Here is a 20,861-nt window from a genome sequence, read left to right as displayed (position 1 = left end):
GGAGTGTATGGGGCTGCTTTCGGAAGGGGAGATGCAGAAGGGTTTCAGGCTCATCTGGGAGCAATATGATGAGAATGTCTGGTGTGACTGCTGTGGCTTCGCCTAGAAGCAGGGTGATGAGTTAGGAAGTTGCTGCCTCTTGTGCCTGGCTGGTGCAGGAGCAAAAGCTGTCTTCTGAAGAGAAAGACTTTTCATTGCTCTGTGCACAAAAGGCTGTGCATTTTCCTGCCCCCACCTACCACAGAACCTGGTGGGGGTGTGTTCTGTGGGCTTCTGCAGCTCCGAATGAATCTTTGTGTGAAGATTAAGTGGCCAGACCCAGGCAGGTAATGGGAGAAGTGAAGGGGCTCAATGCACAAGACCACAGTGGGGAGGGAGTGGGTCAGCCTTTCTAGTAAAGGGAGCTGCTGCTTAGTTCCAGCCCACTGAAGCAGTGGAAGGGGGAGGTGAGTGATGACAGATCTTTGTTTGTTTTCAAGAGAAGCTAGATTTAGGTAACAGTTTTCTGATTTTAAAAATACAGTCAACTATTTGCTTCAGTGGCTGATATTTTACATTTTAGAACTATAAAAGTGGCAATTTCATGCGATTCAACCTGAATAATACATTTTACACAAGGAAGTCTGCAGGTAACCTGAGCCCAAATGATTTGTACCAAACCTCATTCTCAGGGTGGGTGTCTTCCCCTCTCTGCTATTCCTTCCTCCTTGACTCTGGCACCAGCTGACTTCCTTCCTGGTCCCTCTGCCATTCATTGGTGTCTTGGGAACTTTCCCATCTCTCCTCACCAAGTTCCATTGCCATTAGCCAGCCAGCAGCCTCAGGTTTCTGGAACCTCTTTAAGTTTGGTGACCTCTCTGCCTTCTCCTCAGCCACTGACTCCCAGAGCCATACCCTGTTTTGGCTGCCCTTCTGTAGTCTTCAGTTCTGACCGTGGCCTCTGTCTCACTAGTACCTCTGATTCCTCTCATCGCTGAACTCAACTCCAAGTCAGTGCTGCAGCCCGTAGTTCTGCTGCACACCAGGGGCTGGGGTGATGGTCTTCTGTTCTTCTGGGTGCCGTCCATCACCCCAAGCCTTGGTCAGTTCCCTCTTGTGTTCCTCCAGCAACATTCCTCTGTCCTCCAGCCCTGCCTTTTGTACTTGTCTGAGAAAGTTGAGGTCAGCAGCTGTCTTCCCCAGTGGCTTCCTGTTCTTTTCCCCATGGGTTCTCAGTCCACATCCAGATCTGAGGACAAGGGTCCTTCTGTCTCCAACCACACCTTCAGCTTCCTTCTTTCCACTGCCCTTGTCCTTTGGTTATAAGTATGGACAAGGATCTTTCATTTAAAAAAAAACAAAAACAACCCACAAAGAACACCTTAAAGCTGCACGGCCACAAGGTCTGCTTGGCCCTTCATCTCATCTTCTCATCAGGGTATCTGGCGGGTATCACCTTTGCTTATCCACCTCTGGTCTCCCCTCCCTGGCTGCCCCAGCTCTCGCACAGGACCCTGGTGTTGCCCCAGCCCCAGCAGGCGTTTGCCAGGCCTTGCTGGTCTGGCCCTCACTGCTGCGTCCTCCAGGTGGAGTCAGCTCTCCTTGTAACACTCTGCTCCCTGAATTTCTGAAGTGCCTCGCGCTTTTTGTTTTCGTTCTTCAGTGTATTTTTGTCAAAGTGATGCAGGCACATTTTTAGGTAAACATCAAAGAGAACCAAAAACCTAATGATGCAAGATTATAGCCTGTCTTCCTGTCCTGTGTCCCACTGGCAGCGGACTTCTCTCTCTCTCTTTTTTTTTTTCCCCACCACGTAGTCTACTTAGAGAAGTGACTAGGTCAGGCTTTTCTTTTTTTTTTTTAAATTTTATTTATTTATTTTTAGAGAGGGAAGGGAGGGGGAGAGAGAGAGAGAGAGAGGGAGAGAGAGAGAGAGAGAGAAACATCAATGTGCAGTTGCTGGGGGTCATGGCCTGCAACCCAGGCATGTACCCTGACTGGGAATCGAACCTGCGACACTTTGGTTCTCAGCCCGCGCTCAATCCACTGAGCTACGCCAGCCAGGGCTTAGGTCAGGCTTTTCAAAACAGAAAGACAAGAGTGTAGGTGTGGGAGTGGATTGTTTTCATTTTAGAAAGATAAGTCTGGCTGCAATCTTTGGGATGCATTATTGGGGCCAGGCTGGGACACCATGAGGAGGCTATTGAAGTAACCATTGGGATAAGAACTGGTGATGGTCAGTCAGGCTAGTGGGAGTGTGAGGAGGGAACAGAGTCAAGATGAGTGAACAGGAGCCTAGATTCAGAGTTGGAGGTGAGAGAGGTAGACCTGGTTGCTCCCTAAAACCTAGCTACCCAAAAGTGCCATTTCCTGAGCAGGAATCCAGAGGCAAGAGCAGTTTTGTGGGGACCCTGGAGAGGTCTGGGGGCCCTCTGGGGGGTGGAGCAGTGACTCAGGAGAGAGGTCCTGGCTGGTAGAGCCCTCTGCAGGGGGCAGTTGAGAGGGGCTGGGGCTGCCCAGGGAGACATGCAGATATGGTGTGTTTGGCTTCTGCCTTTTCAAAACATTTAAGTTAGTGATTAACTTCATATGGAAAGATTTCACATACAAATCTAGGTATTTAACTTTTTTTGAAAAATCAGAATCTTTAGCAGTGCTGGGCCTGCATTCCCACCCTGTAGCTCACAGGTGGCAAACACAAGGCCTCAGGGCCCAATCCTGCCGTCTACTTTGTTTTATCCAGCCTGGCACTTTGTTTTTACTTGGTGGCAGTGCTGAGCTCCTTGCTTGTAGTTAAGGAGCAGTTACATTTGTACAGTCCTAAAATTACACTCAGCCCTTTGAAGGCAACCTCAAGGCTGATGTGGCCCCTGGTGAAAGTGAGTTTGACACCTCTGTGGCTGTTAGTGCCGCGGAGGCATGCCTGCGACTTCTGGCGGTCATGACTGTCTTCTCCATTCACCTGGGTCACCACCAGCCACCTCTACCTTCCTGCCTGGGTTTGAGAGCAAATGATCTGGTCCTCCTAAGCCCTGGGAGAACAGTCATGGGTGACCCAAGACAGAGTAGGAGAAAACCCGATCTGGGAAGGGTAAGGAACCAGGTGCAGGTCATGTCCTGGAAACCAAAGAGGAGAGGACCCCTTGTAGCAATATCCAAACGGCAAATCATGGATTTGCAGTTAGGAGATGGCCAAGTGCGGACTATGCTTGCTTTCTTGACTGAGGGAAGGAGGGAAACGAGGTGGCTGATGGAGGGAGAAGGACTTTTTAAGATGGAAGAGGCTTGACCACGGTTAAATGTTAAGGAGAGAGATCTGGTAGAAAGCAGGAGGGAGACGGTGAGGGTAGCAGGCCCTAGAGCAGCCAGGTTCAGGTCTACCAGGCAGGTGGAGTGGGACCCCCTGGGTAGCTCTGAGAAGGGCATTTCTGATGTGTGACCTGGCCACCTATGGGTCAGGGAGTCCTCTAGGGCCAGTACCAAATTTTGCCCTGGCATTCCTTGTTACCCCTCTCCTTACCACCCCTCCCCTGCCTGCTGGGCACCCCACCCTATGCTACTAGGGGTGGTCTCTGATTCCACCTAGCAATCCCAGATGCCCTGCTTAAAAATCACATACTCAGACATGTTTTTAATCAGCTTTATTTTCTTCCATAGCACTTGCTTCCTCCTGAGGTGCTATGTGTTTTCTGTCTCCCTCCACTGGAATACAAGCCCCTGAGGGTGGGAACTTGATTGGTGCATTGTAGACTCTCCCGCACTTAAGTGTGCAGGGCGTGTGCTAGGCTATCGCTGTCGATGTGCTGACTGACAAGAGAATAAGTGAACCTTAGGGTACAGATGAGAACAGTGTGGCTGGGGCAGGTCAGTGACTCTGCCCTGTCTGTGCCTGTGTGGTCTTCATTCCTTCTGGGTCGTAGACAGAAGAAAGGACTTTTCCTTAGTCCAAGAGCAGGTCATGGGGGGAAGGGGTTCAGAATAACTTTCTAGGTAAAAATAGGTCATAATGATTTTGATCGTAAGGATGACTCTGTGCCAGGTACTTTGCTAAACAACAACAGCAACAAACCTGACATAGTGGGTACCCTTTTATTGTCCCTATGTTAGCCATTAGTAACTGTGTGCTGGAGGCCTAGAGAAGTTCACTTGCCCAGGGTCAGGTGGGTGGGCAGCATTAGGACTGGGAGTTGGATGCATGTCTCTCCAACCCCACAGTCATGGTGCTGACTACTGCTCTCTCCTGCCTCTCCCGCCCATAGGCATTTGCATCAAGTGTGGGCTTGGCATCTATGGAGCAAGGCAAGCGTGCCAGGCAATGGGGAGCCTGTATCACACCGACTGCTTCACCTGTGACTCCTGTGGTAGGTAACCTCTTTATGGCCCCTCTGGCACCATGAACTGCTTTGCACCTTAGTCCCAGGTAGATGGACTCCCAGGTCTGACCTAGGCTGAAGTGTGGAGGAGGCTAAATTGTGGCCCCTTTCTCCCTGGGCCTGGCCTGTTTGAGAGGCCCAAGGCCCTGGGAAGATATGTGGGGCCAGGGAGGAGCCTTTTGCTGGCCATAGAGAAAGGCTCCCTCTCTGGGGCAGGGCTTTGAAGCTTTCATGCCGTGTAGGGTGCTGATGTCTCCTGGCTGCCTAGGTGCTGTACCTTTTCCCTGCTTGGATATGGGGCTAATATTTCTTTTCCATGCAATTCTTTTTTGTCTGAATTTTGCACACAGTATAAACTGTAAATGTTGTAATTTAACCTAGACAAAGTTACAAAAAGAGAAAAGTAACTATAACTCAACTAGCATAATAAATCTGTACTCTTGATTTTCCTGGTGACCTTTCAGGCTTTGCCCCAAAGCAGACATCTTTCATTCGTTTACACTAAACATTTTAGCATTTTATTTTATTAAAGTATGATACAGGCCCAGTGTTAAGTCAAATCATTCTGAGAAGCTGTTTTTCCAATAGCAGAAAAACACTAATTTTTCCATTATTGTAGGAATTCTTCACACATCTTGGATAAAGTTCTGTGTTGGATATATATATTGTAAATTCTTTTTAATTTTATTTTAAAGATTTTATTTATTTATCTTTAGAGAAGGAGCGAGAAAGAGAGGGAGAGAAACATCAATGTGTGGTTGCCTCTCAGGGGCCCCCCATTGGGGACCCTGCCCACAACCTAGGCATGTGCCCTAACTGGGACTCGAACTGGCGACCTTTTTGTTTGCAGGCCAGCACTCAATCCACTGAGCCGTACCAATCAGGGCTGTAAATTCTTTTCCTGACTGATTCTTGCTACATTACTTTCAAAATGAAGTCTTTTGATGAAAACACATCTTTAATGAAGTCCAATTAATCTTTGTTGATAGTTATTTCTTTTAATGTCCTCTCCCTGAGGACAAATCTTTGTAGTCTCATCATGTTTTAGACGTGAGTTTTTATTTTGTAAGCTTATTAAACACATACGCTCTGTATTCTGTGTCTGATAGTCCCAGTCTCTGATGTCTTCTGAAGTCCTACTTCTGCGGTTTATTGTTTACTCTTAGTCATGATGCCTCGTTTTCTCACGTGTTTTGTAACTTTGGATTGTGGCAGTATGCCTGAGGGAGTTCGTCGTCGAGGTCTGTGTTGAAGGTTCATTTTCCTAGGAAATCTTTGGAAGCTTTCTGTTAAGGAAAGTTTTAAACTTTAAAGGAGGAAAATGTATTTTTTTCTTTTATGAGTATTCTTATATACTCATGGACTTTTACTCATGCAATATATTGCAATAGAGCCATTATTCTTTTTCATGTACAAATTGTCTCAAACTTGGCTGGAGGAAGTCCCTTCCAGTTGGCTCCTGTGCCCTTTGACATGTTCCCATCATTCTTTGAACACTTCTTTACTCTGGCACAAGATGTTCTAGGTTTATCTTTGTTTTTAATTGAGTGCAATTTATATATAGTACAGCAAACAGATCCTAAGTATATGGTAAAAAGATTTGGATAAGCGTATATATTTTTATGTAACTCTAACAAAGATACAGAAAAAATATTTTTTAATCTTTCCCGAGGACATTTTTTCATTGCCTTTAGAGAGAGAAGAAGGGGTGAGAGGAGGGAGGGAGGAAGAGAGGGAAAGATGGAGAGAGACACACACACACACAGAGACACAGAGAGAGACACGGAGAAACATCGATTGGTTGCCTCCTGTACATGCCCCTACTGGGGATCGAACCTGTAACCTAGGTATGTGCCCTGACCAGAAATTGAACCCACAATTTTTCAGGGCACAGGATGACTCTCCAACAAACTGAGCCACACTAGGCAGGGACTGAAAATTTTAAACACCCTAGAAACTTCTCTCTTGCTCTTTGTAATTACTCTGTATGCTCCCCGGTCAGTCCACATAACCAGTGTCATTCCCACCACCGTAGATTAGTTTTGTCAGCCCTAGAACTTTATATAAATACAAGCATGTAGTATGTATTGTTTGGTGTTTTTTTTTTTTGCTAAGCATATCAATTTTTTTCCCATGTTATTGCATGGACTAAAGGAGTCGTAGCTCACTCCTTTTTTGTTGCTCAGTAGAAGTCTATGGTATGAATATACCACATTTATATATCACAATTTATTTATCCATTGGACTCTTGGTAGATACTAGATTGTGCTATGAACATTCTTGTACAGGTCACTTGTGGACAAATGTTTTCATTTCTCTTGGGTAAGTTACAAGAAGTGGAATTTCTGGGTCATGGGCTAAGTGTATGTTTAACTTCATAAGAAACTGGCAAATTGTTTCTAAAGGGCTTGTACCATTTTATACTCCTACTAGGAAATATAAGAGTTGGGTTAGTCTATGTGTCAGCTAGCAATTGGTATTTTAGTCTTTTCAATTTTAGCCATTCTACATAGGTATGGCATAATATCTCATTGTGATTTTAATTTGTGTTTCCCTGAGAACTAATGAGGTTGAGCATCTTTTTGTCTGCTTCTTGGTCATTTGTATCATATTTTGTGAAGTCTGTTCAAGTCTTCAGTTTTTAAATTGGGAGTTATTTGTCTTTACTGCTTAGCTGTAGGGAAAAAAATATATCCTCTGAGTACAAGTTGTTTTCATGTTGTTGTTTTATAGTTACTATTTTTTATGACTTAAAAGTTTTTTGTCTCCATTTAAGTCATGAAGATAGTTTCCTGTGTTTTCTTCCAGAAGCTTTGGCTTTCTCATTTTTATGTTTAGGTTGATAACCCATTTCACATTAATTTGTATGTGTGGTTGTGAAGTATGAAATTGAGTGTTTTCTTCTTCTTCTTATTTTAGAGAGAGGGGATGAGGCAGGGAGAAAGAGAGGGAGAGAAACATTGATGTGAGAGAAAAACATCCATTGGTTGCTTCTTGTATGTGCCCTGACCAAGGGTTGAACCTGAAACCCAGGCATGTGCCCTGACCAGGGATTTAACCTGTGACCTTTTGCTTTGCAGGATGATGCCCAACTAACTGAGCCACACCGATCAGGGCTGAATTTTATTTTTTTTCCCATGTGGTTATTCAGTTGTGAAGCACTAGGTGCTAAAAAGATTTTGCTTTCCCACTTGTGTGTTTGCTGAAATATTTATGGGTCTACTTTTGGACTCTGTTCTGTTCCAGTGATCTTTTTGTCTGTCCTTGTCCCAATATTATTACACTATCTTGATTACTGTAAATTTTACAATAGGAGGTAGTGTAAGTCTTCACATTTTGTTGATCTTTTTCAAGATATTTTAGTTATTCTGTGTGGTTTTTTTTAAAGATTTTATTTATTTCCAGAGAGAGGGGAAGAGAGGGAGAAAGAGATGGAGAGAAACATCAATGTGTGGTTGCCTCTCATATGCCCCCTACCAGGGACCTGGCCCACAACCCAGGCATGTGCCCTGACTAGGAATTGAACCAGTGACCCTTTGGTTCAAAGGCCGGCACTCAATCCATTGAGCCATACCAACCAGGGCTATTCTTTATATTTGTATATAAATTTCAAAATTGGCATGTCAATCTCCCCCCCACCCCCCCACCCATGAGTGCTGGCATTTTGATTGGGCAGCATTGAATGTATAGATCAATTTGAGGAGAATTGATACCAGCACATATGAAGCCATGAAGATGGTTGTCAGGAACTGTGCAGGGTCTGTGACAAGTCAGCTGCCACCGTTTGTGCGGATGCTGACTGAAGATGTGAGCTGACCAGGCAGAGACTCAGCACCACAGGCTGCGTGTGTGCCCTGTTTGCATCCTGCCTGCCCTCCTGAGCTCCGCAGGGGTGGCGTGAGGTGGCCTGTGTGGATGCTGGATACACAGGGCGTGTGTCAGGGCTGAGGACCCCTGAGCTTAGGGAACTCCAGTATTTTATAAAGGGCTGCCAGCAAAGCTCTCTGGCCCTTGCCCTGGAGGAGCACATCTTTATTATCCTGGACAGCAGACAAACCTGACCTCTGCTTCAGAGGAAGATGCTATATCTCTGCCTTCTAAGCAGTTTGCTCCACAGATGTCCATGGAAAGATAATCCAGAATGAAAGTGCCAGCCCTTGGTTTGTACAATGCGCAGAACTGGGAGAAACCCAGCGGAGAGCTGTATTCCGTCAGTGGTGTTCTCTGTTTATGTAGGTCCTTTACAGTTCCTCTCAGCAAAGTTTGGTTTTTCAGAGTGAGGTCAGACATGTCTTCCATTAAGTTTACCCCTTAGTATTTATGGATTTTTTTGGATACCATTATAAGGGCAGTTTTAAAAATTATAAGTTTGTTTTCCAATCATTTGTTGCTAGCGTATAAAAATATGTTGGGTTTTCATAGGCTGTTCACCTATTCTACAACCTTGATAAACTCACTTATTCTACTATTTTTTTTAATTTTTTGTTTTTTAAGGTTTTACTTATTTATTTTTAGACAGAGGGGAAGGGAGGGAGAAAGAGAGGGGGAGAAACATGTGGTTGCCTCTCATGCTCCACACACCGGGAACCTGGCCTGCCACCCAGGCATATGCCCTGACTGGGAATTGAACCAGAGACCCTCTGCTTTGTAGCCCAGAGCTCAATCCACTGAGCTACACCAGCCAGGGCTATTCTAGTAGTTTTCTTAAGATTCATTATAATTTTCTACATAACACAATCATGTCATCTGTGTTTAAAAATAGTATTACTTGCCCTGGGTGGTGTTGCTCAGTGGTTTGAGTGCTGGCCTACAAACCGCAGGGTTGCTGGTTTGATCCCAGTCAGGGCACATGCTGGGTTGTGGGCCAGGTCCCCAGTTGTGGGGGCATGTGAGAGGCAACCACACATTAATGTTTCTCTCCCTCTTTTTCTCCCTGTCTTCCCCTCTCTAAAAATAAATAGTCTTACTTTTCCTTCCCGATTAAAAAAATATCTCCTTGTCTTATTTTTGCACCATGTGTGGCCAGTGTTGAGCCCTAAGTGGAGAAGCATTTACTGTTTCACCATCGTGCCTGGTGTCAGCTGTGGGTTTGCATGGATGCCCCTCACCAGGTGAAGGAGGCACCCTCATGTTGCTGGTTAGGGGCTGAGTCTTCCTGACTCTCATGGGGATGCTTCTCACAGCTGTTGGGGCTGCTGTTTTGACAAGGACGCCTCTTTCCTGTTAGGCTCCTTCACCTGGTCAGAGTTGTATTTCTGATGTTTATGGAGTAAGGAAATTCATTCTGAAAAGTGTTCTCAGTTTCACTGAAGTAAATGTGATTTTTTAAAAAAAATTAGAACATCAATATACATTTGAAATACTTCAAATATTTGGCAACCTCTTAAAATAATTCTGCTGACAACATGTTCTATTTAATTTTTATTACTTACTATATGAAAAGATGCTCAACAGTACTAATAATCGGGAAAGTGCCAATTAACACCACAGTGAGATACCACCTCACACCTGTCAGAATGGCAGGTCAATAAATCAACACACCAGAGCTGGTGAGGATGCAGAGGGAAGGGAACCCTCGTGCACTGTTGGTGGGAATGCAGCCACTGTGGAAAGCAGTATGGAGTTACCTCAAAAAATTAAAAGTAGAATTACCTTATGAACTAGTGATTCCACTTCTGAGTATTTATCCAAAGAATCCAAAAACAGTAATTCAACAAGATCCATGCATCTCTGTGGTCATTTTATATGCAGCATTATCTGCAATGGCCAAGACACACAGCAGCCCAAGTGTCCGTCAGTAGATGGTTGGATAAAGAAGCTGTGGTACATATATACACTAAAATACTTGGCTGTAAAAAGAATGAAATCTTACCATTTGTGACAACATGGATGGATCTAGGGGGCATTATACCAAGTGAAATAAACCAGAAAAGACAACAGGTGATCTCACATATATATGGGGTATTAAGAAAAAAGAACAAACCAAACAGAAACAGACTCATCAACACAGACAACAGACTGCTGGTTGCCGTGTGGGAGGGGGTTGAGGAGGCTGGGTGGAAAAGATGGAGGGATTAAGAAGTACAGAAGAGTCGCAGATGGAAAATACAGCTTAGGGAATACAGTCAACGATATTTTATGATGTCAGATGGGCACTGTACTTACTGGGGGGATCGCTTCCTAGGTCATTTAAATATTTAATCACTGTGTTGTACACCCGAAACGAATATTGTATGTCAGTTGTAATTGAAAAGTAAATTTAAAAATTAGTATAATGATAATAAGAGCATTAAAGGGAAATTTACAAAATTATCCATAACCCGAGTCTCGTCTGTTGGAGGAGGGTGCTGAGAAGTGGCAGCAGGGACCCATCCCTGGTCTCCAGCAGCTCAGGGACCCCTCTCGACCCCCATCCTTGCAGGGAGACGACTTCGTGGGAAGGCGTTCTACAATGTGGGCGAGAAAGTGTACTGCCAGGAGGACTTCCTGGTGAGTCAAAGGGGCAGGGTCCCTCTGGATTCCCATGCACACCTGAGGCCAGGAGCCAGCTGCTGGCTGGGCAGTGAGTGCCCCTTTGTCACGTAACCTCCTGGACCCTGTGTCTCCTGCCAGTACTCCGGGTTCCAGCAGACGGCTGATAAGTGCAGCGTGTGCGGACACCTCATCATGGAGATGGTGAGAGCCTCCCCCAGCCTCCTGGGGCCTCTCTGGCAGGGGTGAACTCAGGCCCCCACCCTTTTCATCTGTTCAGACCTGCCAGGGGCTTGGAGCCCAAGCTTGTTCCGGGGGCTGTGCTGACTGAGCCTGCCACCTGCACTGACCCTTCAGGGCCTCTCACCCCCAGATCCTCCAGGCCCTTGGGAAGTCCTATCACCCAGGCTGCTTCCGGTGCTCCGTGTGCAACGAGTGCCTGGATGGGGTGCCCTTCACCGTGGATGTGGAGAATAACATCTACTGCGTCAGAGACTATCACACGTGAGTAGCTGCGTGCGGAGCAGGCGTGACTCCCACCATTTCTTCTGCCTTCCCTGGAAACATTTTCCTGGCTTGACTGTGTTCTCGTTCTTGATCTGTTCGCTTCCGGCCTCCCCTTGTGTGCTCAGCGGTTGGGTCAAGGCACAAGGCACAGATCCCTGTCTTGAGCCCCCTCTCTCAGGTGGTTCAGCCACCACCCATCTCTTTGTTCTCGCCACCTTTGCCTGCATGCTCCCCCCCCAGTGGAAGGGACTTCCCTTACTGCCCCACCTGGCATCTAAAGGTCTGCTTGGGGGGGCCAGGCCTCTTCTGCGTGGGATGGGGGTTGGGGTCTCTGCTCGTCCAGTCCCCATGTGAGCAGCCACTCTGTTCTCCCTTGCTGTGACTCCAGGCTCAGGCCCTGGAGCTCTGGTCCTATGTTGTTGCCTTGGATGGGGTCAGTACCTGGCATAGATCCTTGGTACTCAGCATGGAGTCAGGCTTTGCAGGCATCTCAGTTAGAGGGCAGCCCAAACCTGGACATTAGTGGGCAGGGATCTTGCAGGAAGTGTGAGGAAGAAAGTTGAATGGGCCTGAAGCCATCCTGGTGGAGGTGATCAAGTGGAGGTGACTTGGAGAGCCAGATAAAAGGCTGGTGCCAAGAAAGCATGGCAGAAGTTGCCCCCACCCCAGGGTGTCCACAGAAGGAAAGGGGGCCTGATGCTTGGGCGCTGTCCTGGGGGTGGGCCTGCCCTGTGCCCTTGACCTCTGATTACTCAGCTGGCCGCTTCTGGTTTTCTTTATTTTCCTAGGGTCTTTGCACCAAAATGCGCCTCCTGTGCTCGTCCTATCCTCCCTGCACAGGTAGGAACCACTCACCAGGTGATGGCAAGGTCCCTGGCCCAGCCCAGTCCCTGCCTGGTCCTGCTTGGATCAGCCCCAGTCCTTGGGCTCCCATGGGAGGGCTGAGCAGGTACTCCTGCCCTGTATTCCTCAGGGCCAAGGGGTGTGCATTGTGCCCGTGCATAGAGTTAGAGGGACATGGTGGCCCCTGCTGCTTGGCTGCCCTCGGCTCCTTTGCCCATGGATGGAGGAACTGCTCCTGGGTCTGGTACCTCTGCAGGCAGAGCTAGTGGGGGAACCAAAGGGATGAGGGGACAGTCCGTGCAGGAGACATCTTTAGGGAGGGCAGCCCTCCGAGGCGCTGGGTCTTCCACATACGCTGGTTCTGTCCCAGGCTGGGGAAGCAGGATTGGCAGTGGTCTCTTGACTCCAAAGAGCTGAAAAGAATAGGTACCCACATGTTTACGCCGGTGTGCTGGCTCTTGTAGATGTGGGTGTGCTTGTGGCTACAGCCTTGGGCACAGGCACATCCATTCTCATGCATCTACTGGTGCCCGTTCTGGCTGCACGGAAACCCAGGTGTCAGTGCTGACTCGAGCAGGAGTGCACGCCCACCGTGACCAGCACGTGATGTAGGTTTGTGCCCCCCCCTACAGTTCACCTCTCACCCCAGCTTATTGCGTGTGAACCCCATCTCTTCCTCCAGGGCTGTGAGACAACCATCCGTGTGGTGTCCATGGACAGAGACTACCATGTGGAATGTTACCACTGTGAGGTGAGTTTGCTGCCCTCCCACCCCACCCTGCAAGGCTAGAGGCTGGGACAGTGCCCCTTCACACAGGTCCCCACCTCTCTAGGTGTTCTGTGGGCCCATCTCCTCCTCATGGTTTCTCACCCATTCCACCTGTCCTCCCCCCGCCATGAGCCCTGTCCCCGAGATATGTTCTCTCAGCCTGTTTGCTATTCAGTCAAATATTTACTAGTGATTTACAGTGGGGGGGGGTGGTGGTTATTGTAGATCACATAGAATACAGTCCTGCTCCCGTGGGAGAGCCAAGTCTTCAGGCATTATCTACACAGATCATTGTTGCTTCACAGGGAGTTTTCAGAGCACACAGGAGGCCTTGGAGATCAGGGTGAGCTTTCTGGAGGAGGTAACACTGAAGCTAAGATTTGAAAGATGAATGAGAGGTAGCCAAGGAGGCAGTGAGGAGGGCATTTTCAGGCAGGTGAAGCAGACTGTGCTTAGGTGTGAAGATGGGTGTGTTGTTTGGTTTCAGTGGAGAGGTTGGCAGGAGCTGGGGACAAAAGGCCACACGGGCTAAGGAGTGTGGACTTACCCTGAGGGCAGTGGAGAATGACCAGAAAGGGTGACACGACAGATTTTAGAATGGGCACTCAGCACTGTGCAGAGAATGAATGAAGGAAGGGGGGCAGGCGGCTGAGGTTCCCTGAGGAGGCCGGTCCTGGACTCAGGGAAATAAGTCGAATTGAGTGATTGTTAGGTAGTAAAAATAACTGGATTTGGTCAGTGACTGGATGTGGGAGTTTGGGGGTTGGGAGGTGTCATGAGGACCCCAGGAGAAAGGTGAGGGCAACAGGGGGGAATAAGATACTCTTTGGCAGCTGGAGACACCTGAATAGAGGTGCCCAGGTGGCAGCTAGATGGCCTGGGGTTCAGACTTTGACTCCAGGTACAAGTATGTGGGAGTCATTGACATATATAACTGTCCTTTCTGATCTTCTTCCCTGTGGTTTCTATAGCCTTGGCCTGCCTGGAAAATCTCTCCTGGTAATAACTTGGAGCAGTTGTACAGTTCACCTATTTAGGTGAACTAAGTTATCCCTTCTCTCAGAGATCACCGACCTGCCTTGCCTGTGGTCTGGGGTCTGAGAATCCATTGTTTGATATATTTTGCCTGGCTTTTCATTGTTAAAGGTAGAATGGGAAGTCCAGTCCTTGTTACTGTGGTGGCCTGAAGCAGGAGCCTGGCCTGGGTTGGTAGATGGCTGCTGAAGCCACGGGAGTGACAGGTCTTCCAGGGAGAGCTGGGGTGGAAGAAGAGGGGTTCAGAATGGTCCGAAGAGCAGCAACATTTGGAGGGATGTGTGGAGGCAGAGCAATATGTGGGGAGGCCAAGAATGGGTGAATGAGGAGGTAGGAGAAAAAGCTAGGAGAGCAGTTGGGTTTTAGAGCCCAGGGAGGGAGCAGGAGTCAGAAATCTTCAGTCATCAAAGGTCCATGTGGAACCAGGTTGCCCAGGTGGGGCAGATGGCCCAGTGGGAACAGGAATCCTGCTGGTGGAACAGGGAAGGAGGATCCTGGCCTACAGAGGGTCACGGTCCCCCTCTCCCAGTAATGGCACCCTGTTCTGCTGTCCTGGAGCCTGTGGTGTCCCTTTGGGATCACTAAGCACAGTCCCTAGGATAAGGTTGATCATGGAGTTCAGGAGCAAGTCAAGCACTGGTTGGGTCACACCGAGAGCCTCGGGACTGTTAGACCCTTGGATGGGAACTAGGGTCTCTTTTGTCCCCTTTGGCATGCGGTAGTTAGTAGCAGGGTCATCAGGAAGCTGTGGCAGGACAGGGAGGACACTGGAGATGTGAGTGGCTTGGAACAAGAGGCTCCACTGCAGCAGCCCAGCTCCGTTACTTCTGGGGGGCGGGGCAGGTGTTGGTCTCAGGGCCTTCGGGTAACAAGTATCACAGCTTCGAGGCAGGAGTTTGGTCCTGGGTGCAGTGGGAGCGTGACCAAAGGGGCCTCCTTGGGGCGGGAGGCAAAACGAAGGGGAAAGTTCTTTGGTCTGGCCCGATCCCACGCTCTCTGCCAGCACACCTCCCATGACTGCCCCTCGCGCTTCTTGGCAGTAGTTTTAGAGAGGTCACGTGCCAGTCACATAACTCGTTAAAAAAATGAGCCCATAACATATACTACACTAGTAAAGTGGTAAGATGAGGGAGGCAAAGCAAAACTCCTTGTTTACTTGATGTCCTCAGTTCTTCTCTTCCATGATCTCTTAAGGCCACTGGGGTGAGGCATTTAACAGCCTCTCCTTCCCAGGATCACCAGGGGCCCCACATGGCAGGATCCAGGAGACGCTTCTCAGTTGTCAGGGCCCTGACCTCTCAGCAGCTTTCTGTGTGCCGACCAGCCCCTTGTGGGCTGTTGCTGTGCCCTGAGGACCGTCCATTTCTGGTTTTCCTCACGTATTTCCCCCTTACATTTCCTTGGCTCAGATCTCCATTTCTTCTTTATATTGGAGCCTCCATGGTTCACGCTATTTGTTGTCTCTTCCAGTTTTCTGTGCTTCTTAGGAGATGTAATCTGGTTTGTTAGGATCATCTCATTTTTTAAAAAGGTTTTATTATTTATCTTTAGAGAAAGTGGAAAGGAGGAAGAAAGGGGTAGAGAAACATCAACATTTTGAGAGAAACATCCACAGTTTGCCCCTTGGCCTGCAACCCAGGCACCAGCTCCAACAGGGAATTGAACCAGCGACCCTTTGGTTTGCAGGCTGGTGCTCAATCCACTGAGCCGCACCAGCCAGAGCAGGGTCATCTCATTTTTATGCCCAGCCCCCATGTACTGCCCAGCTCTCTCTCCAAGACTCCAGGCTGTGTCACCATCTCCCTCCTCTAAGAGGCACCCAGTTTCCTGTGTCCTATACTGAGGTCCTGACCCCTGACCCTGGAAGAGGAAAAGCCCCAGTCCTCTGGAGGTTGGACAGAGCCCTGCTGATCTGCCCACACCCGGGACTGAGGTGACCAGTATGTTCCCCAAGCCTACTCACACGGGTTGGGCTGTGTTCTTTCCTAGGACTGTGGGCTTCAGCTGAGTGGGGAGGATGGACGCCGCTGCTACCCGCTGGAGGGCCACTTGCTGTGCCGGCGCTGCCACCTGCGGCGCCTTCGGCCAGGGCCACTTCCCTCACCTGCTGTGCATGTCACGGAACTCTGAGCAGGGGCAGGAGCCTGACCCTGGGGCAGTGTGTGTTTGTGTGTGTGAGTGCGTGTGAGGGCAAGCGGGACGGGTGACCCGGGTCCTGGTCGGAGCTTTGCGTCATGGCAGCGCAGCTGCCCCGCCTCTGACGCCCCCCCCCGCCCCCCCCCCCCAAATGCCACCAAGCTGCTGTCCGAGGGGCCGGCCCCACGGCAAAGCTACTATTTATTCACCGTCTGTGCCACCTCCAGCCGCTTCCTTCCGGCTTTGCCGCTCCCTAACTCCCCTTTCTGTTCCGAGACAACCCTTCCCTTCCCTCCCACGGTACCTGCCATGAGCTCCTTAGGGGCAGGCACCCAGACCGGTTGTGGGTGTAGAGGGGCAGGGTATGCTGGGTGGAGCCAGTTTCCTGCCCCTGAGGGCCCAGGGACCTTCCAAAGCGCTTCAGGCAGGGTGCGGACTGGTGGGCGGCAGTTGGCGTAAGGGTGTGCATGTTTGCGTGTCTCGTTAGGTGTCTTGCCCACCAGTGTGTGCCTTGTTTGGCTGGGGTCACAGGAGGGTGTGGGGCCTGCAAAAGAGGCTTGTCTTTGGCCATTGTGGTCCCCGGGATTTGGCCCCTTGGATTCCAATGGGTGTTTTCAGCCATGATCCCACCCCACTTCCCCATTCCTAGCTCCAGGCTTGGGGATTTGTCCTACCCCATCCCCCATCCTTCAGCCTCGGGAAAAGAGCCTTCCTTCACTCATGGAATTCCAACCGCAAGTCTCGGAGGAGAGACCATGAAGGGGCTCCCTGCTCCCGCCAAGGGAGCACCTCTGCTGCAGGAAAGCACTATCGGGCTCCAGGACTAACGCGTGTGATTTGACTTAAATTAAGTTTTTCCTTTGAGAATATTTTCATTTTCTTTAAAATAATATGGTTTTCTTCTAAAACTTGGCCCACCATTGTTATTTTTAGGAAAATTATAAGAAGCTCACAAATGTCCATTTGTATGTCATATTTTCAGGTGGTAAAAGCATCGTAATTTGACTATTTTTGTATAAATATCTCTAAAATCCCGATATACGTGTCTGCCTTTCAAATTTAGAATAATAGTGTGGGGTTTTGTTTGTTGGTGCTTTACGAATGGTGACCTAATGAAGTGTGACTGGAAGAGATGTAGATTAAATTTTTCTTTGAAAGACACATCAGCACCAGCATCTGGAAAGCCTGGACTTCCCACTGGTAGCCTGTGTTGAAGTTGCTTGTGTGGGTGGCCCTGCGGGCAAGAGGCCAAACCATGATGAATCACAGTGTGCTTTTCCGGGAATATTGACTTAAATCTATTTGTTCCTGTGGGAACCTGAAGCACCTTCTCTTGGCTACTGCTCTTGCCGTCTCTTTCCCCCGCTGTTAGATGTAGGGTCTCTGGTTGTAGGACCATCCCTCTTGGGAGTCAGGCGAAAGGAACCAGAAGGTTGTGGGGAGTGCTCTTCGGGATGAATGGGAGGGGAAGTAGTGCCAGTGTGGTTCAGTTGAGCTCAGGCCTGGAGCTCGGAGGCCCCCTGGTGGGCTGATGAAGCAAGTACCGGGAGTATTGGTGATTGTCAGGAGTGTTGAACGCAGAGGTCGTTCTGGGGTGGGAGAAATGTGTGTTTCGGGAGAAGGGAACTTCAGCAGGATCAGGGTGGTTTCTTTGAGGAGGAGATCCCAGGAGTGGGAACCTGTTTTTGGCTTTCTCTTTTTAAAGCAGGGCTGCTTTGCTCTGTAGCCAGTTATCACAGGTTTTTTCTGGTTGCCCTCTTTTTTGCTTCTGGTGCCAAAGCTGCTTTGCTCTTGGTTCTCTTTGCTGCTAATTCAGCCCTTCTTTTTTCCCTTGTGTCTGCTGTGGAGGTGGCCTTGGATCTTCCTGCTCCACCCTGGTCACCATGCCTCCCCAGCCAGCGGGGCTGTGTTCATGTGCCATACTTTGTCAAAAGTCAGAGGCAAGGGAATGCATGACCCTGCGGGCAGGGTGCATATCTCTGGCCACACGTCACCCTTTCTCTCTGAGCTCCAGGGCCCGTATTGCCTTCTGTCAGGACTGCTGACTGCCACTATCCCTCTGACCACAGAGCCTTTGCACATGCAGTTCCCTCTGCTTGGCCCACTCCCTGCCTAGTGCTTTATTTCCTGGTCAGATCCTTCAGGTCTCAGTTACGCAAGTAAGCCAGGCTCCCAGTTATTACACTTCACCAAACTACCAGAATTTTGGATCTCTGCTATCCAGGCTCACTTTCCAAAAGCAGCATTTTCTAGTCCATTTTAGGGGTTGAGACTGAGGGAGCTGTCTCAGCTGCTTCCAAGCCAGATAGATTTCCCATGATCCTCTAACTCTGGGTGCCAAATCCCCCTGCCCCTAGAATGTCTCCCCTGATGTCAGTACCTGGTGACACTTCTAACTGTGCCTATAATCACTGCTGTGCTTTCATGTGTCAGAATAAAAGTACTTATTTTCTTGAGGTCCATCTCCTCACTAGATGGTGTGCTCTCCAGGCCAGGGTCTGCCTGGGTCTCCCCAGTGCCTGGCATGTGGTTGGTACCATAGGCAGACCCTGCCCTGCCCTTTAAGGTGTAGACTTAGGAACCCACCCCCCATTGGCTTGCAAGTCCAATAAAGGAACCACGGGTGGGACGTAAAGGCTCAAGACCTGGGGTTTACTTGAGTAGAGTAGTACACACACAGTGCATCAAGTATGTGCACGTGTGTCTCAAGCGGTACACACTGGTGTGCCCTGTGCTAGGCCCTCAGCTCCGTACTCATGCCTGGAGGCAAGACCCTAGAGTGCTGTGTCCACTGTGTGCACCTGTGTGTGAGAGACAGGTGTTGGGGTGGGATGGTGGGCTCCTGGAGGGTTCTGGAGTAGGTCCTGGCCTGGGGTGCCTTCATGGTCGTAGGGCAGCGGGGGATGGTACAGACCCCTCCTGGTCAGTGCTTCCTGCTCCTCTTTGCCCAGGAGACACAGTGAGAGTTTGTTGAGCTGAGGGTAAGTTGGAGTCCCTAGCTCCTGAGGGGCTAGGCATGGCTGGACAGTTTGGCAGTGATTTATGGGAGCTGGGAGGGGCTGGGCATGGGAATCCACAGCATAAGGTCCGGAGAGTAATGGGGGCAAAGGAATGACTCGATGTCGGTGGGCCAGCCCCAGTGGTGGTTGGGATAAGAGTGGTGGTGTGTGGGGCTCTGCTGAGCATGTCTTATTTTCTTAACTATTTAGTAAACTCATCCAAGAGATGAGGGGTTGACATGACTGGAACCCTCTGTCACATAGGGAGGAAACTAAATTTGAACCATCCCTGAGGATGGATTCCAGCTCTGAGAGGGGCCAGGGCTGTGGGATGGGAGAGGGCTCAGCCTGTGAAGGACACCAGGAGGGCCTCAGGCTGGGATCTCAGCGTGGGTCTCGAGTGTGGGAGTGCCCAGGTCACAGGTAACCTCCCACCAGTACACCTCTGGAGGACCTGCCTCTGCATGGTGTGTGGGCACTGGGTCTGTGTGGGCCTTGAGTGGGTATGGCGGATACCCAGCTGGGAGAGGGGTGTGTGTACACATGCTTTGGGGACTGGGTGAAGACTCGGAGAAGGTCTGGGTGAGGGGCTCAGTGATAGGAGGGGCCCTGTGGCCTGGAGTGGAGATGGGAAGGCTCTTCTTGAGCCACCCTGGGAGGAAGTCTGTGCGGCACTCCATCCTGGGGTAGCGGAAGCAGTCCAAGGCAGCAGACACCCACCAGCTCCCTGGTTCCTGGAGACAGAGCCCAGGATGTGTCCAGAGCCCAAGGGAAACACAGGTGGACCACAATGGTGCTCTCCCCTTCAGTCTTCTTTCTCTGGCCCTGAGGGCACTGCTGGGCTGTCCTTTCCAAGCCTGGGGGTATGTGTCACAGGTACACCCTTCCCTGTCCTATAAGGAGGGTTCCTCTGGAGGTCAGAGAAGGTCTGACAGGGCCCCAAGGACATGAGGCCTCTGTGGACCTCCCTTGGCTGGGGGACTATGGCTCCAAAACACCTGGCTCTTTGGAGGGAAAGCTCACCTGCTGCCCAACTGCTCCTGTGTCACTCCTATTGTCTCACACCGGTGCGCACTCGCCTCCCTGTCCACTGTGCAGGGGTCGCTGCCCATGTCACACATGCTTGCTCTTCCCACTGGTTCCATGATTTTCCTACAACCGCTCCCTTACCTCCCTGAAGTTACCTGCCACACACCTGTCATAGGCACCTGCTCAACACAGGATCACTGCTTTGTGACAGTACCTGGGCCACCAGTGTCCTTTCCACTGTCAGCCTTCTGGACACAAGGTGGGCTTCAAGGTCAGGGAGATTCTCCAGGCTTGATGTTTATTCACCCTCCTTCCACCTCAAACTTGGAATCTCCATCTTTTTTTTGCCTGAGCTGGTGGTGCTAATGGGGATTTCCAGGCCTTGTCAGGGCACCCTATGCCTGGCCTGAGGCCTGGTGGTGCCGCATTCCCAAGCTGTGTCCTCCCATTCCTTACCTGTAGCCCTCCTTTGAACAAAGACTCTGCCACTTTGTGTTAATAGGTCACTTTTCACACGTATGTCTTGTTTTCTTAACTATTTAGTAAACTCATCCAAGAGATGAGGGATTGACATGACTGGAAAACTCTGTCACACAGGGAGGAAACTAAATTTGAACCAGCTAACTTAAAATTTCCTGCTCAACTCTAAAACCTTTCTGGGTCTCCTGAACACATAGTGGAATTCACACAGCCATGAAATTAATGAATGCATGCATGTGA

At 49.6% G+C, this 20,861-nt stretch overlaps 1 protein-coding gene across 4 annotated transcripts in view; it reads left to right on the top strand.

The window, feature by feature from the left end:
• The window catches only part of LOC114511192 (WT1 interacting protein), a 23,987-nt gene extending 6,837 nt beyond the window's left edge, over positions 1-17,150 (top strand). For 2 of the 4 annotated variants that reach the window (XM_036013598.1, XM_028529877.2), the window contains 6 exons: positions 10,774-10,841; positions 10,965-11,027; positions 11,197-11,327; positions 12,119-12,170; positions 12,856-12,924; positions 15,967-17,150. In XM_036013598.1, the coding sequence (XP_035869491.1) occupies positions 10,774-10,841; positions 10,965-11,027; positions 11,197-11,327; positions 12,119-12,170; positions 12,856-12,924; positions 15,967-16,107 (524 nt within the window). In that variant the 3' untranslated portion in view covers positions 16,108-17,150. Of the gene's footprint in view, positions 1-3,767; positions 4,341-10,773; positions 10,842-10,964; positions 11,028-11,196; positions 11,328-12,118; positions 12,171-12,855; positions 12,925-15,966 lie in introns of those variants that run through there. The other 2 variants (XM_036013600.1, XM_036013599.1) reach the window with 2 other exon arrangements.
• The last annotated feature ends 3,711 nt before the right edge of the window (positions 17,151-20,861 follow it).

The sequence above is a fragment of the Phyllostomus discolor genome, chromosome 12 (genome assembly GCF_004126475.2).
Source record: "Phyllostomus discolor isolate MPI-MPIP mPhyDis1 chromosome 12, mPhyDis1.pri.v3, whole genome shotgun sequence".
In the NCBI taxonomy this organism is placed as follows: Eukaryota; Metazoa; Chordata; class Mammalia; order Chiroptera; family Phyllostomidae; genus Phyllostomus; species Phyllostomus discolor.
Note: the sequence above shows the minus strand (reverse complement) of the source record. Positions and strands in the feature narration are given on the sequence as shown.